This window comes from Puma concolor, chromosome B4, assembly GCF_028749965.1.
Source record: "Puma concolor isolate L17-30 chromosome B4, mPumCon1.1.hap2, whole genome shotgun sequence".
Classification (NCBI taxonomy): Eukaryota; Metazoa; Chordata; class Mammalia; order Carnivora; family Felidae; genus Puma; species Puma concolor.
In genome coordinates this window covers 129,233,108-129,250,725 of record NC_141673.1, presented here as the reverse complement: position 1 = coordinate 129,250,725, position 17,618 = coordinate 129,233,108, and the positions used below count along the sequence as shown (strand labels likewise).

General features: G+C 50.0%; 1 protein-coding gene across 2 annotated transcripts in view; it reads right to left on the bottom strand.

The window, feature by feature from the left end:
- Positions 1 to 17,618, bottom strand: part of FAM171A1 (family with sequence similarity 171 member A1) — a 136,532-nt gene that overhangs the window by 27,347 nt on the left and 91,567 nt on the right. The window contains exons 4-5 of one of the 2 annotated variants that reach the window (XM_086714859.1): positions 10,376 to 10,534; positions 5,688 to 5,864 (exon numbers count right to left, since the gene is read on the bottom strand). In XM_086714859.1, the coding sequence (XP_086570985.1) occupies positions 5,688 to 5,864; positions 10,376 to 10,534 (336 nt within the window). The remainder of the gene's footprint in view (positions 1 to 5,687; positions 5,865 to 10,375; positions 10,535 to 17,618) is intronic. The other variant, XM_086714860.1, reaches the window with a different exon arrangement.

Genomic DNA, 17,618 nt, shown 5'->3' with positions numbered 1-17,618 from the left:
GGTAAGGGGCATTAAGGAATCTACTCCTGAAATCATTGTTTCACTATATGCTAACTAATTTGGATGTAAATTTTAAAAAATAAAAAATAAAATGAAAAAAAAAAAAAAAAAGGAAACCGATCAATTACCCAACAAGAATTCCCAATGGCAGAAGGCTCAATGCTGTGGGGATTATTCGCAGAAACCGGATATCTTACATCTCAGAGGCTGCATAACAATGCGCATTTCTTCGTTTTCATGGACTCCTGTAATCGTATTAATTTCCTGTTGCTCCTGTAATAAATGACCACAGCCTTGGGGGCTTAAAACAACACAACTGTATTCTCTTACAGTTCTGAAAGTCAAGTCTGAAGTCAGTTTCACTGAGCTGAAGGCAAGGTGTCAGAAGGGCGGGCTCCATCTAGGGGCTCTGAGGGGAAAAACCTGTTTCCTTGGCTTATGGCCCCTTCCTCCGTATTCAAAGTACGTTGCTCTAATCTCTGCTTCCACTATCACGTTCCCATGTCCTCTAGTTCTGATTCCTCCTGGCTCCCTCAGAAGGACCAGTGATCACAGTGTCTCTCTCTCACTATGTATGTATACCATTGTTGTCTATGTATATAGCCATCTTTCTCTTTTTAAATAAGTTATTCTACCTCTCTTTTTTTAAAGTTTATTTATTTTGTGCGAGAGAGAAAGTGCAAGTGGGGGAGGGGTGGAGAGACAGAGGGACAGAGAAAGAATCCCAAGTAGGCTCTGCACTGTCAGCACAGAGCCCAAAGCAGGGCTTGAATTCATGAACTGTGAGATCATGACCTGAGCCGAAGTTGGACGCTTAACCGACTGAGTCACCCAGGCGCCCCAGTCATCTTTTTTTTTTTTTTTTAAGAAGTTATCCTACCTCTTTTTCTTAAGTTTATTTATTTTGAGAGACAGAGAGAGGAAAAAAGTGCAGGTGAGGTAGGGGCGGAGAGAGAGGGGGAGAGAGAGAATTCCAAGCAGGCTCCGCACTGTCAGCACAGAGCCCGACGTGGGGCTCGAACTCATAAGATTGTGACCCGAGCCGAAGTGGGATGCTTAATCGACTGAGGCCCCCAGGCGCCCCTGTATGTAGTCATCTCAAGTACAAATGTTGTATCAGAGTCTACTAAACTGCCCTGATAACCAAGAAACTACAAGGCCCCATCCCCATGCATTTCTAGTGTCACTGCAATATGCACACTGTAACTGAGAGGGGGCTACGTTACTGTTTAGGGGACGGACAGAGGGACTGCAAAACTGAGATCCTGCTCATGGGATGTGAGAAGTTACACCGTCACAGCAAAGCACAGCCAGGGGGAGGGTGAACAGTCTGGCGGGGGAGCAACGGTGGGCGTGTAGAAGACGGCGCTCGAAGTGAGGCCGAGTGACCGGCAGGGCTGGCTCTGATGACACCGTTGAGCCGCTGTGCCGGGAGGAGGGCGGACTGCTTCACCGTGAGTAGCTGAGAGACCATCTCACGAGGGGAAGTGATCCGTGCTTTCAAAGTTTCTTCTGATGTTTATTTTTGAGGGAACACAAGTGGGGGCGGGGCAGGGTGAGAGGGGGACAGAGGATCCAAAGCAGGCCCTGTGTTGACAGGCTGACAGCAGTGAGCCCGATGTGGGGCTCGAGTTCACGAACCGCGAGATCATGGCCGGAACCGAAGTTGGGATGCTCAACCGAATGAGCCCCCCAGGCGCCCCTAAAAGATAACCAGCGATACACAAGAGCTAGTGGAGGGAAGCAGAGGCGGAAGGCAGGCAGACTCTTGCTGGAATAGGTCAAAGAAGTGGGAAGAGTCTGAACCAAGGCGGAAGTGACACAGAGAAGGAGGGGAGAGGGGAAGGTTGAGAAACGCTGATGTGACAGCAACAGGACTTTGGAAGGGACCACACATGGCTGCAGGCAGAGAGGTGAAGCAAAAGAATAAAGTGGGGATAACTCCGAGGTTTCTACTTCGATGGTCTGGTGCGTGATACCCTTAATCAAGAGAGGAAACGCAGGAACGAAGAGGTTTAAATGCTGGAGTGAGGGCAGTGGATGTGCTCGATTTGAGGCATGTCGGACCTGAGTGTCCTAAGGCACATCCATCAGCCAATGTCTAATGGAAGGTCGGGAACAGACAGCAGAGAACAGACTTGGGTGCACAGGGGGCTGTGGAAGTGTGTGAAGTGATGAGATGCCCCAGCAAGTGATACGAGGTAAGCTGGGAGCTGGGCGTAGGGCGGAGGCCAGCGGCCAGCAGACGAGGACGACCCAGGGGGACACTGAGTCAGACAGCCAACAGAGGAGAGCCCTTCACAGAGGAACAGAAGCCACCAAACGCTGCAGAGACACTGAAGGAAGTCACCTGCCTTGTCACGCAGCTGCTGGTGACCTCAGTGACATTTGTTTCCAGAGAGTGGGCAGCAGAAGCGGGACTGCGGCGGGTTGAGGAAGCCGCATGTGGAGAACAATCCTTTGAGAGATCTGGGCTAAGGGGAAATCTGGGAAAGCGGTTTGGGAGGCATGGCCCGTGAAAGCCTACAGAACGGGAAGCCTTCTGCTGACTTTATAAACCCTTAGGGAGTCCTTGCTATGTCCCAGGCACTGTACTATACTTCTCACAGACATTAACTCATTTAGTCCTTGGAGTGGTTCATTTTTTGTGTCAGCTCAGCTAGGCCATGGTCTCAAGATACTCGGTCAAACACGTATGGAAGTTGCCGTGAAGGCATTTTTAAAATGAGATTAACATAAAAAAAATAAAATGCGATTAACATACAAATCAGGAGGCTGAGTGAAGCAGATTACTCTTCATAAGGTGGGCGGGCCTCATCTAGTAAGTTGAAGGCACTAAGAAAAAGACTGAGCTCCCTTGAGGAAGAGATTCTGCCAGCAGACTACCTTCGGGCTCAAACTGCAACATCAACTCTTCTCTGGGTCTCCAGCCTGCTGGCCCACCCTGCAGATTTTGGACTTGTCCGCCTCCACAAATCTAGTAGCCCCTGCCTTGAAATAAATCCCTCTCGTTCCTTTTTTTGGGGTACACACACATATCCTATTGGTTCTGTTTCTCTGGAGAACTCTGACTGATACACTCTTTGTAACAACATGAGGTACTATTATTACCAACCCCATGTCACAGTTGAGGCAACTATGGCCCAGAGATGTGAAGTAACTCGCCCCAGGGGCACACAGCCAGTGGGTAGCTGAGCTGGAATCCCAATCCAGGGTGTCCCCAGAGCCCTGGCTCTTAAGCACATGCCATGCTGCTGCTCCCGGGCACATTTGGGGCCAACTGGGAGGTCCAGGGAGAGAAGCAGAATATAAAAGGGAATAGGAGCCCCGACAAAAGCATGTCTTGCACAAATGAGAAAACAGGCACGGTGATTCGCTCCAGGCGGGACCTACAGCTTTACAAGGAGCAGAACCAGGCTTTCAGGAGACGGAATACAAGCTGTCTCCCTTCTGCTTGCTACTTTCTCCTGTGTTCTTCTGAGATTCTCTCAGTCACACCCCTCCCGATCTGTCTTCTCCTGGGAGGCGCAGGGCTCCTTACGACCTGACCTTCATCACAGAGCCTCAAAAAGTCACTACACTGTGGAGAACACACATCAGCGGTTAGCACGTCTGTCCCAGTGCAGGATATGTTACTGCAGTGGCACCACCCATTCCTCAACATCAAGTTTAGTACATCTGGGAAAATCAGTGAATTCCACACAAATAATTATGGCGCCTGTTAGTAGTTATTTGGAAAGCAAAGCAAAACGAAACAAAACCCCACCAAACCCTGAATACCGAACGGGCGTTTATTTTCAAATATAAATTCCCAGAACTCTAATTTGACTACTCAAGGCAAGAGGTTATCTTTGAAAACACATTTGATATCAACCACCGACCCCTGCTAAGAACCGAAGGGGTACAGGAATGCAGGTGGTGTGAAAATCTAAGCACACGAGCGCGTGTGCCCATCACGTCGTGATGATCGTCAAATGTGAAACTTCCCAGAGAAAAATGTGAAAACATGTATTAAAAGCTTTAGAATTTTGTACTTATTTACTTATTTATTGAATTTGAGAAGCGGGGGGAGAGGGACAGAGGGAAAGAGAGAGAATTCCAAGCAGGCTACACCCTCGGCACAGAGCCTGACGTGGGGCTCGATTCCATGACCCTGGGATCGTGACCTGAGCCAAAACCGAGTCAGATGCTCAACTGACCAAACCAGCCAGGGACCCCTGGCACTCCTAGAATTTTATACACGTTAAAAAAATTTTTTTAAGTATGTTCTGTGTCCAACATGGAGCTTGAACTCACCACCCTGAGATCAAGAGTTGTATGCTCCACCCGACTGAGCCACCCAGGTGCCCCGTCCCCATGTATGTTTTTAATCCAACAGCTCCACCTCCTCTAAAATATTATCCTGTGGAAATAATCATGGCCGTGCCTAAAGATTTAGCTACAAAGATATTTATCACAGCACCGGTAAGAATAGTAATGTTTTCTCCAATTACAGGGTAGGAAGCAACCAAAGTATGACACATCCATATAATGAAATGCTATGCAATCATCAATTTTGACATTGCAGAGTAACAGCTGATGCCACGGAAAGATGTTTATGATATACAAGCGATTCTTAAAAGCAAGTTATAGAGGAGTACCTAGCATATAATCTCGTTTCTGTTAAAAATCTATTTTGTGGAAGCCAGCCTTTCTGAGAGGACCCCAGTGATCCCCACCTCCCGGTGTCTACACGCCTGTGCCGTCTGCCCCACACAGTACCAGCGTCGGGCTCCATGACCAACGGTGCACGGAAAGAAGCGATGGTTTGTCATTTTCACACGAGGCCATAGAAGACTGTTGACTTCTGCTTTGCCCACTTGTGTTTCTGTATTTTTATTTTATTTTGTTTTTCCTCTGGGTCATTGGCTCCAGTGAAAGCAAGTGCCCATGTTGTGGGCCGCCCTATGGAGAGACCCACATGGCAAGGAACTGAGGGCTCTGGCCAGCAGCTAGTGAGGAGCTAAGGCCTGCAAAACACCCGTGAGTGAGACTGGACGTGCAGTCACTAGCAACGCACCCCCCCCCCCCCGCCCTCCAGACGGCTACCTTGTTGGAGAACCCGACCCAGAACCACCCAGCTAGTTGTGTCTGGATTCCTGACCTCTCGACATGTGACGCAGGAGATGTGCACGGTTGTTGAAAGCTGCTACGTTTTAGGGCAATTTGTTAAGCAGCAATAGATACCGAACACGCGTGTGCATGGCGAAATGACCAGAAGGATATAATCCCAAATGCTATTTGTGGTTTTTCTCTAGGTGGTGGCATTGTGGGTAATTTTTATTTTCTCTTCTGGTGTGTTGTTGGCAGTGTTTTTCCTTTTTCATGAAACAGAAAACCACGAGGGATCAGAGAACCTAGAGCATAAAATGATAAAGATCAGGGGAGCCAATTTTAGCTCTAATAACCTTTAAAGATTCAAGTAAACTGACTTAAATGTACACACAGAAACAAAAACAAAAAACCCTCCCAAGAGGTGCCTGCCTGGCACAGTGGAGTGTAAGCTTCACCTACCAGAAACCATGCGATACGCTGTGGGCAGCAGAATTCGGTAACTTCAAGGAAAGGAGACTTGCACAGATATCTTAAAAGGAAAAATCAAACAGGAATGAAGTCACCTGCGAGCCAATCACTGGAGTCTTGCTTACCCAGCTTCTGGTCAAATCGCCACGCCGCGACATAGGCATTGTGCCTCAGACTGCTCTGGGTGGCCAGGGGCACGGTGACATAAATGGGGCCGTCCACCAGCACTGGCGTTCCATCACTGCTGAGCAAGTGGACACTGACGGCCGTGACTGGGGTCAGGTCATACCTGGTGCCGTTTCCTGGAAGCAAGAGGGAGTATCCATCACGTGCACAGAAGGGCCCTATGTGGGGCTGCCGCAAACGTTTGCCAGAAAATAGCAACAGCTAACCATTCACTGAGTACCTGCTATGTGCCAGGGACTAGACGCAGCACTTTACATGTATAAAATCCTCACCACTTTGTATGTACAGATACCTCACCACGGCTCCATAAGGTAAGTAAAATCCACACTTTACGCACAAAGAAACCGGCCCAGAGAGGGTAGAAACGGGAACTGGCCCCAAGGGCATGGTGGGATCTGGGATCGAAGCTCTCAGGTTTGCTGCCTCTAACTACTGAGCCTTGCTTTCAGAAAGGGCCTCGAAAGGAAGAGACCCCTCTGTGGTGTCAGAGGAGGGTAAGTGTAGAAATCCCTGAAATCAACCCCTGCACAAAGTGAGACCCACACACGTTAATGACTCGGCAGATCGCCATAATGAAACCAAATGTTTTACATTAGAGGCTGCTTTCAAAAAGAAGGGGGGGGCGGTGTTTTCAAGGAGTGCCTCAAAATATTAACTTACTTGTACTCAAAGCACCCTACTGAAAGCTCGGCCTTGAAAGATTTAGGAGTTAATTTTAGGTGCCACTGTTATTTTGATCTGTTTAAAAGGAATTTAACATGCCAATTATTCTACATCAGGGGCCTTTTCTCTAAGCCAAGCCTTTAACGACTGCCTACTTTATAGATAAATTAGGGACTGCTGAGGACAGCGATATTATATTTATATACTTAAGCGATCCATCGTAGAGCAATTTTTCTGCAGTGAAATATAATCTCACACAAAATGTTTACGTCGTAATTTTAAATCTTGAGCACAATGACAAACGCACAGTGATAAAAAAATTTAAGCTCCATTAGAATATAATCTATAGGATTTCTTATTAAGCTGCTTACATAGGTTATCTACCCATCAACTACCTGAGCTACTGCAAACCACCACTTAGGACTAGATGTAAACGTTTAGAGCAACTGTAGTGACTTTTAGAGTTTTCAACACAAGTGATGGCCAAACCCTTTGTAGAGCAAATTATATATAGGTCACAACAGCACTACCTTCTACGATTTATGGCCATCTGTTTGTCATTGAAGGGACGGGCACAGTAATAGGAATTTCATCAAAAGGTCCATGTTGGAATCACAGGCTCAAGTTCTGAAATCTTTTAGTCTGGCCTTTTCTTTTTAGGGCCCAGAAAGCCAAAACCCAGAATTTACCATATTTCTGGTCAAAATATCTGCTGGGATGAGACCTAAAGCAGTGCCTAGTGTCCAAAGGGGACGTGGAGGCAAAACCGGGTCTACAGTGTAGCTCCCCAGGTTCTGTTAGACCCTCTGGATGGGACAGAACTGCAAGCAAAGAGAAATTAAGTAACTTACTAGACTCTGTATAAACAACTTATCGATAACGGTTTCAAACCCGAAGTGCTGCTTTCAGCAAACCCGAGGCAGGAGAGGGAAGCAGCAGGGAGGGCAGGAACGCCTTCCAGACTCATCATCCAGCCTTTCCTCCCACTTAACTCTGCCTCCTGATCCCCATTCATCACCTTTCAATCCTCCCTTCCTATTTTCTTGCACATTCCTGGCCCACGGAGCCGGGGTTCCAGTCCCAGAGGCACCACTAGCTGTATCTGTGGCCTCAGGCAGGCTACTTTGCTCCTCTGGGATTTGTTTTCCTTATCTGCGTTATCTGGACTAGATGCTTTACCTAGGACTTGAGGGAAAGAAACAGGCTCAGCTCTAAATATTCAGAAGTAATCACAGCATCGCACAAAAGGGCTTATCAATTTAAAGTTACATACGTTAGGTTCTGGAGATTTAATGTTCTTTGAAAAGTTCTCTGTTCAAAGACCCAGCAGGCAGCTGTACCTGCTTTCTCAGTGCTCCGCTCAATGCCCACTCCTATCCCACGCCTTCCAAAATACCCTCCCTTGTATCCTCCCACTTTCTTTATTCTGGAACGATCCATACTTTGAAGGATTCCATTGTTTCTGTTCCAGCCCTTGTTACAAGACTGCAACTCTACAGGAAACACTGAGTTCTGTATACAGTGAGGACTTTCCTTCTTGTTCCCTCTTGATGTTACCAGGCTCCTGTCACGTCTGAATAAAGACAGGTGTCAGGCAAAGGCAGCAGGGGGAGGGGGCAGCACCACTGGACCAAGCTTAGCAGGCCCCGGACTCATCCCTTCTAATATGAGGGGTTTCGCTCAAATAGCATCTCGGGTTCTGCCTGGCTTTGCATCCTGCTACCAACTTCGCTGGGTGTTAGTCCTTCTAACTTCTAACTAACTGACACCTCCCTGTCTTCCTAGAGTTACTAGCGGAAGTTGTTTCTTGAGAACCGCTTGGGAATGTCAGAACCGTTGTGTGCAAGAAATCTCTTATCAACCAGAGTGGGGACTGTGATTCTCTCAAGGTGCAGTGTCTGTGGCCTGTGCAAGGAGGCTGCCCCGTGTGACGCCAGGACACTATGGAGCAGGTGGACGTGGCTGGACAACGGGGAAGTGGCCCAAATCTCCCCGCGGCCGGGTTTCTCTATTGACGACTCTGGAAACCCCCTCTGAACCGGACAGCATCCTCTGAACGAGGACACTCTGGGGAGACCAGCCTGCAGAACGTTCTCCAATCCTGTCTGTGGGCTCCACGCACTTTTGCTGGACTCTCGTGACGACCTGCCACCTTACCCTGGCGTGCGTGGGCCAGGCCCTCACGCAAAGCCGTAATCTCTTAGATGCATTTTATCAAACAGGAGGGAGGCAGGCAAGCAATCGTGGGGAAGAAGAGAGGCTGTGCACGATGTGAAACTGGACACAGGCACCTGGCTGATGAGATGTCGGGGTGCTAAGCGGACCCCACGTGCCCACGCCCTCCTGGGCTGTGAGCCAGCACACCGCCTTTCCCGGCGGGGCTCAGGCAAGGTCTGATTCTTCCCACATCAAGTATTAGTTATTTCAGTGGGAAAGAGGGTGCACGTAACCTTCTAAGGCCTTCTTTCTTCCCCCCCTTGAAATAACAGTCATTTTAAAATAAAACAAACTCCTCTAAAATCAATAGTCCTATGTCTCTGTGTTCTTCTCCCTTGCCCATCGTCTCGGATTTCATAATTTATTCAAGAGCTCTTGGAAACGGGGCACAGAAAAATTAGTGAGCTCTGAGGAATGAGGTCGCCCCCTCCAAGTTAGGGTTTTATGCTTGTGCATCATTTACTGGAGAGAATGGGTACAGGTCTCAAATCGTACATTTTCCTGTTCCCTGAAATGCTACTTTCTCCCAGGCCTGTAAGTCAACATTCTCTCCCAGTAATACTTACTCAGAGTGGCTACCACCCATTTTTATCTGATGGCCAATTACAGATGCATTAATTGCACCTTCATACAAAAATTAAAGTATGAAGAAACATTTCTGAAGGCAGGTTCCACAGACGGACAGGTGCCACAAAGGCGAGCAACAAATCACCAGGTCATCTTGATCGGTCCCCAGAAATCTGTCAGCATTCTACAGAACGGATCAGATGCTGCAGGTGTAAAAAGCTTTTTCAGAAGGACCCAAGATCCGCTTAGGCAAAGCCCTGGACAGTTCAGTGAAATTCAATAGAAGCGTTTCTGGGAAATGCAGTCACCTCCTCACCTAGCAGGATTTAACCCAGAACAGCCTCTGGTTTTCACGTCAGAAGTGTGGGGAAAACAAAAGGGGATACAAGAAATGATTCAGGACTTCAGAGTCTGCTGCTTTCCATTCACTAGGACTAGGGGCCATGTTAGTGCCCAGTGCACTGTTGGCTGAGAACCAGTCTTTTACTGACAAGGAATTATTACATATTCTCCAGCTGGTGGTTTTTGGTGTCTCTGATTTTTTTTAGCTCTGTGTATCATGCGGGCATAGGGTGACATTGACGGAGCTCACGCAGAGGTCTGTCAGGAGAGGATTCAAGTCAACTTCAAAGCCTGGCCACTGTTTGTCAAGTCCAGGCAGAGGGAACAGCACGGAGGATGGGCAGAGGTGAGAACACGCTGGATGTGTACAGACGGAGGCGAGCAGAGGCTCCCATTCCGAAATGCTCCCGATCCTAGAAATGGCAGCCCCCTCGTCCCCACTCTCGGCACCAGACCAGTGCCACCTCCCCTCCCCACTGTGACACGTGGGTGGGCGGGCTGCATCCTGCAGGCTCCAGGGGTCAGTGGGGACGAGGGGCAGAGAGCCCCTCACTCGGACCTTACCCTTGGAAAAACACGAACACAACAATTTCAGTGGAAAGCACGTCTCTGAAGTCTACCAGAGGGGAGCTCAGAAGGTACAGGAGGCAGAATGACTGAAGGAGACAAAGTCATGAAAATACACCGCAGCGGTGTAGACCGGATTCCTTAACTAACACAGTTTCAGCACACTTGAACTTCCCGGCTTCGGTTCTTTCATTTGGTACGAATCCTCCCCGCCCCACGGAAAAATCCAAACACGGAAGCCCCAGCTGAGCAGGGGAGAGACTCAGATTACCTGTTCCGTTCCCGTCTAGTCCTCGCAAGTAGGGAAAGCTGTCCACCTCGGACGGGGAGCTGGCGGCAGTGAGGAAAGCCGTCAGGTCACTGTAGCTGGTGTTCTCCGGCAACCGCAGAGCTCTCCTCTGGAAGTGAACGCGAGGCTGTGGCCGGGCACCTGCAGAAATGGACTTCTGAGTTACCTCCCGAAGGGGCAGTAAATCTAAGGAAACCAGGAAGTGCTTCTCCACGTTTTGGCACGCCTCCTCCCCCCCTCCCCCCCCCCCCCCCCCCCCGCGGCTCCTCCCCTCCCCCATTCACGGCAGGGCGCAGAGATGTGACAACATGCTATTATGGGGACAGGAATAATAGCCCATTGTCACATTTGTTTTGACACAGGATGTTATTTGGGTTTTTAACAAAAAGCTTTCCTAAGTCCCATTTGTGAGCAAGCTTTTCACTGCCCAGCGTGTGCCTATGGATGGGGGTAACGTTTTGGGAAAGGAAGTCCACATGAGGGAAAGGAGTAGATGACAATTCATCTCTTTACATAAACAAAGCAAGAGATACCCTTTGATCCCGTTATGCACGCCTCCTTCATCTGGCAAAATCTGGCTTAACTCCACACACCACACAGCAGCAGAGCAAAGGGAATTAAGTGTGCAGCCTGTACAAGAATTACTAACAAGAGCCCAACAGTACCGAACCCCCTTCGGTGGAAGCTGCCACGTGCTATCCGGGCTCTGCCTGCAGGGTGCACAGCTTATGTCGAGAATTTTGGGATGAGACACCCCTGAGTGGAGTGGAGGTGCTGTGCCTCCGTCACACCCAGCTCCTGGGTGCAGAAGGACGGGGTGGCCCCACTCAGAAGGCTACCCTGTGACAGCATCTGCAGTTCGACTGTGCTCCACACGCTGTTTTGATCGCAAAGCCTGAACCCGTGTTCACCTAATGGCTCTGGTGACAGTCTCAAGATGTCAAGGTGCTAAGTCGTCCTTAAGGTGCAAAAACATCCTTAAGACAAAAAGTAACCGAAGTGGGAATGATAGCACCTTACCAATGAAAGTGCACACTCGTGCGGATTGAAAGAGTGATTCCTCAAAAGCAGTGATCCGCCTTGGTGCTCGGGTCACTGCATAGCCTGCCCAGGGCTTGAGGTTTCCCCCATGGTCGGCTGGGGGCTCCCCCCGCCACAGTCCACGGCTGTCAGGCACCACAGCCCTGCCCTGAGTGGACAGTCTTTATGCCGACTCCAGGGTTCCTTTTAACCCTGGGTCAGAAACTTTCCAGTGGGGAATAAGCTTATCCGAAAGGGTTCTAGCATAAGGGGGTTTTAGAGCTCAAAGGATCAACTAGTCCACATCTCTCTTCTACAAGTGAGGCCACAGAAGCCCAACGGATGTGAAGTCCCGGGGAGGCGGGCTGGCGCGTGCACAACCAAGGTGGCCGAGAGCCAGATGCTCTCCATACCTCCTGAACATCACTGGTTACAGGTCTCGGATGACTGGTGTGCACTCCATGAAACACAAGCCCCGCTCTAGGGCCCACGGGAGCCAGAGGCCCAAAGCCATGACTCCTCTGTCTTCAGTCACCTCCGCTGAAGGTAACTGGACCCACATGCAGTGCTGTTTCAACCACCATTGCCTCTCTGTACCCCTACAACCTGTGGCGAGGCACCAGCATCCAAGTATCTGTCTCTGTTCACTCCCAGCTCTGCTCAGTCTGGTCTCTTCCTTTGATTTCACAGAAGACTGATGTCTTCCGCCTGTCACCTCCTTGGTATGCACAGAGTGCCGACACCTCGCGTCCCCCAGGAGCACCCCACGCCCAGCAAGGAGCACTCTGCTTCCCTGATCTCCTCCACCCCCCCCCCCCCCGCACCCCGCTGCGCTCAGAGATGGAGAGTCAAAGGCAACGCTTCTTTTCTCGTCTCTTCACCCCCAACTACAGAACATCATTCGCTGCTCCTATCGTGTGGTTTTCAATGGGAGTGAACCTTCTGAGACCTTTACTTCCCTTTCTCCACTGTCCTTCAGCTAAACAATGCTGCCGGCTGCCTGCCTGGGTTTCACGCGGTGGGGGAAACAAAGAACTTGCAAATACGCAGAGAAGGGTGTCTCAAGTGTGACAGGGCAAAGAGAGACTTGTCTTCATGAGGGCTGAGGAAGAGCAGGGTGAGATCCACATGCAGCTTTCCAGGCCTCGGGAATAGCCGCTGTAAGATGGGAAGGCTGAGATTTTTGCAAAGGCTCCTCCGGCTGGAAGGAAGAGAAATCTCCTCAAGCTAGACCAAGGGAAGAGGGTGGCTGCTGAAAGGTGAAGGGGGAATCAGACTGATGCCCTCATGGGGACTGGCTGGAACTTGGGAGACTCCAGACCCCAGTGCACCCCAGCTCTCAGGGGCCACTGGCTGTCTCTCCTGCCCGCCCTTCCCGTCTCCCTTCCTCTCTCCCTCACCCCTCCCTCTAACAGGCACGCAGCCTTCTCATGTTCTCTGGCATATCTTGCCTTTCAGTGGGAGATGCGTCTCAGTCCCCTCCCCACCTCTCCTCCCCACCCTCCCCACCTCTCCTCCCCACCCTCCCCTTCCTTTTTTGTGCCAAAGAACTTGGTCACTGGCCAGACATCTGGGGTCTATCTGCTGTGGCTGCCAGGTGGGGGGCACAGACGGGTGATGCCTGGGGAAGGTTTACTAGAAGGGGGTGTGGCCTGTCCAGCCGATTGGACACACGCTGTGACCAGCATGACACGGACACCTGTCTGCTGAGGGACCGAACACACTTCCCGACACAGAGCAAAGGCCAGACCTCTGCCTGCTGACATGACCAAAGAAATACGGGAGGAGAGAGTTATGTTAAGGGTCGAAGTTACTCTAAGCCTCGGTGTAAATGAAATACAAAGTGTCTGCGTGGGGTTGGGGGAGCGGTCATGACCTCAGGCCCATCTTCCTGTATTAGCGCTGCTAGATTTCTGTAATTCCAGGACGCGGTGTGATGGGCTGGAGACAGGGGAGGGACAGAAGGGGATGGGACTGGCTAGGTCTTCTCCGGATGCCTCTCCCACATTCTCTGCAATAGTGGTTTTTCAAACTTTCTCTGTTCTTCTCAAACTCTGTGTGATATTCTGTGGACGCTCCCGGCTACCCAAGAACAAAGGAAAGGGGCTTAAGTGCCTGCCACTGTAATATGGGAAACTAAGGCAAATGGAAAATTAAATTCCCTTACTGCCTACAGCCCACTGACAAGTCCTTGAGACCGGCACAGTGACCTCCCTCTAGGAGCTCAGCTGCCTCGAGGATGACACTTTGCTGGGGGCAAAAGAGAACCTTAGTTTAACACCATCCCAACCTCCAGGATGCTATAAGTCAACTTCCTTTATCTCAACTGCCCCAAGCTGCATGCTGGCAATCATGCCCCAAGCTTATGGGCCCCTGATAAACATCTGTAGGGTCTCAAGACTGAGGTTTTATAAATGGTAATAAATGATATTTCCCTAGCAACAGCTGGCCCCTCAAGGTCCTGGAAACCTTGCTTCCAAAATTCCTCGGAGACTTACTCTATCCCTGACCCCCTCGCAACCTGAGGGTATATAATCAGTTACCTGTCACAACCCCAGTGCAGCTCTTCCTGCCCATGGGTCCTGTTCTGTGCTTTAATAAAATCACCTTTTTCGCACCAAAGACGTCTTCAAGAATTCTTTCTTGGTGGCCGGCTCCGGACCACCCCACTGTCACCCTAAAACTTGATCATGTGTTACCAAAACTGCTGGGGCCACCCCTCCTGTCTTCCCTCTTCTCTTGTCCCTTCTGTCCCCCGTCTCCTCCACAGTCAGCCCAAGCCTCTAGCCTACCTTCTGCGTGTCATACAGCAAGACTTGCACAGCCAACTAATCTTGCCTCCGTCCATCATTTTCTCTACAGGCTTTTCCTCCACAACCAACAAATACACCCGTCTCTTCCTCATCTAGAAAAATAACACCGAAACATGACCTTAATGCCGTTACCCCCAAAAGCGAAGGCCTCCTCTCCCTCCACCCAACGCCCAGCGATCTGGCTTTTACTTACAACACACGCTGCGCTCGTTAATGTCAATGGACAACTGTATAATCTGTGAACCCGTGACCACTTCTCAGCCTTCCTCCTCGCTGACCTCTTCACAATGGTCAACACTGTTCGTCGCCCCCGCCCAGGAACCCCTCCTGCTTGGCATTCGTGCTCCTGGGCTCTGGTCTCTCCAGAGTCAGCCGGCTTTTTCCTCTGCAAGTGCTTTTTTTTTTTTTTTTTTTTTTAAATCTCCTCCCACCTCCGGATGAAACAGTTCCTAAGGGGCTGCCTTCAGCTGCCTCCGTAGTAGTTTCTGGGCTCTCTCCTCACTGACTCCCCTCCACGGTGGCCTTCCTGTCCGCCCCATTTCTGCATTTCCTCTGCCTTCCAGACACCTCCACCTGGATGCCCCACAGGCGCATCAACACCATCACTTACTTCCTCTTCCATCTAACACCCCCTACCCCATTCTGCCCAACACCTAGCTTTGCTTCCAGGACGCCATCATTTTCCCTTTCTATTATTCTGTGCATTCATTCCCTGCCAGGACTGGCCAGTCTCCTTCCCAACATTTCCAGCATCGTCGTCTCCTCCTTCTCTGCCCCCACCTTGCATTACCCTGCCTTACCCCTTGCCTTAACTGTGCTCCAGCCTGGCCACCTTTTTCCCACTTCGTTTACAGATACAACCCTTCTCAGCCCAGAGACCTTCAACGGATCTCCACCACTTGGTAAATTAATGATGGCAGCGACAATTACAGAGCAATACAGACCCCAATTACTATGCTTCTCGTCCTGTGACAGGTAGAGTTCAGTGCTTTAGAATGTACATAGTTCTTCCATACACATTATTTCACTTACTGTTTACAACAGTCCTGTGAAGGAAGAACCCTCTCTGCTTTCCGAGTGAGGCTAAGTGACTTGTCCACAGGCATCTCGTTAGTAAGAGACAGAAAGGAATTCTTGCAGTCCTGGCTTCTGTTCCCCTCCTAGTTCACCACGCCTACCTCGGAAGAGATGCTGGACTTCCTGACAATTGGCTCTCACCTTCTGGCCACGTGGGACTGCCTGGCTGTGTGCTTCCACACGTGCTCATGTCTCTTCTCCACAGTCTCTACCTGCATGTCCCACGCGTCATCCAAGATGTGCCCTACAGGCCACCTCTTCTGTGGAGACGTTCTTGATCACACCCCAACCTCTAAACGCTACGTGTATCTTTCTCCAGCACTGATCTCACTGTGCCCTGGATTAGGTTTTTTTTTTAATGTTTTATTTTTATTTTTGAAGGAGAGAGAGAGACAGAGCGTGAGCACGGGAGGGGCAGAGAGAGAGGGAAACAGAATCCAAAGCAGGCTCCAGGCTCTGCCGTCAGCACAGAGCCCGACGCGGGGCTCGCACCCACAAACTGTGAGATCATGACGTGGGCCGAAGTCGGACGCTTAACCGACTGAGCCACCCAGGCGCCCCTAATTAGGTTTATCCGTGAAGGTGTACATCTCCCTAAGTAGAGCCACCATGACAACAGAACATGGAGCAGTGGAGTCACTCAATCGACACTTCAGTCTTTCTTCTACCACCTTCTAGTTGAGTGACCTTGGGCTTCAGGTTGTTTAACTTTCAAATGGGTATGAATGACGCCCATCTCATAATGTGGTTGCTGTGATGCCTAGATCACAACACACACATATATGATGCCCAGTGGTGCCTCCGGGTGCGTAACAGGTGCAGGATGAACATTAATTTCCCGCCTCCCCTCCCCTGCAGACCTGTCCTGTTCGGAGGAGGATGCAGACGCGGGTAGAAGCTGAAGGAGGAAGGTGGGTTATTAAGGGCTTCTCTAAAGTCTGGGGTTTTGGGAGCTGAGGGAGAGTGGGAGGAGAACTACAGAGGGAGGGAGGCGTGAAGAGGAGATAAGAGGTGGGGACCCTGTGCTCGAGGAGGGGCTCCTGGTGGGGGAGGGACCACAGCAGGCACATCAGGAGGGTCAGAGAAAAGTCACCACGCCATCCTCCCCTGGTGGCCTCTCTTCTGGGTGCAAGGTCATTGCCAGGAGGAGGGGTAGGGAGGTGGGCGGGGCATGGGCGAGGTGGGCGGGGCATGGGCGAGGTGGGCGGGGCTTCCAGCAGTGCCCTAGGAACCAGGAGGGAGCCGGTGCTGAGAGTGTGGCCATGAGCAGTGGCGCATCTTCATGACACCTTCTTATAGACGTCCTCACATACAGAGTCGACGAGATGCCCCACTTGTGAGACAGCATGAAGGTCTGCTGGACGCTGTGGGAGCCAGAGCCGCAGGCCAACTGCCGGTCTTGTCCCCAGATTCCAACACCACCATCATTACCGTCCACGCCTGATCATTAATCATCTTGAGATTTAAACGTTAGAAACATCACCGATCCTATCCCCACAGGCTTCTGTGTGAATGTGCTCCTCGGAAAAGTACACGACACACTCAAAGGAAATAATTCTTTAAAAAAAAATTTTTTTTAATGTTTATTTTTGAGAGAGACACGGCACAAGTGGGGGAGGGGCAGAGAGAGAGGGAGACACAGAATCCGAAGCAGGCTCCAGGCTCTGAGCTGTCAGCACAGAGCCCGATGCGGGGCTGGAACCCACGAACCATGAGATCATGACCTGAGCGGAAGTCAAATGCTTAATGGACTGAGCCCCTCAAAGAAAATAATTCCTATAAAATAATCTGTAAGTGTTCTCTCTTGTCATTCACTTCCCATCTCATTGCAAAGTCTGAATGCAATTTGCAAGCATTTCTGTGACAAGGAGCACATTTTCAGACAGTCTATGGTGCAGAAAACTCTAGAGTTAACCAATTACTAAGTTGGCCCTTCCCCTTCACCACATTGTTATCGTGAGACTGCTCCAGGCTCTCTTTATAAAACAATGTCACCAATAAAACACAATCACTTGCCTTACTTTTTAAATGAAAGTCACTGCTAAGGACTGTTCCATTGAAAATGTGCATGTATTATGCACTTCCTGTGTCTGAAGCTAGTCTGATGACAGAATAGTGTTTGGGTGTGTATGGTCAGAATTTAAAGACCATACCTACAGAGAAGAAAACAAGTGGGCGGTCTTTTTATTTTTCTAGGAAACCTTTCATTTCCCATGAGTTTATTCTACTTTACTTGGGTGCAAACAAAACAACAAAACAAAACAAAACGTCAACTGAAGCATGAAGCGTCCAACTAATGAGAACAGCGGGGCTCC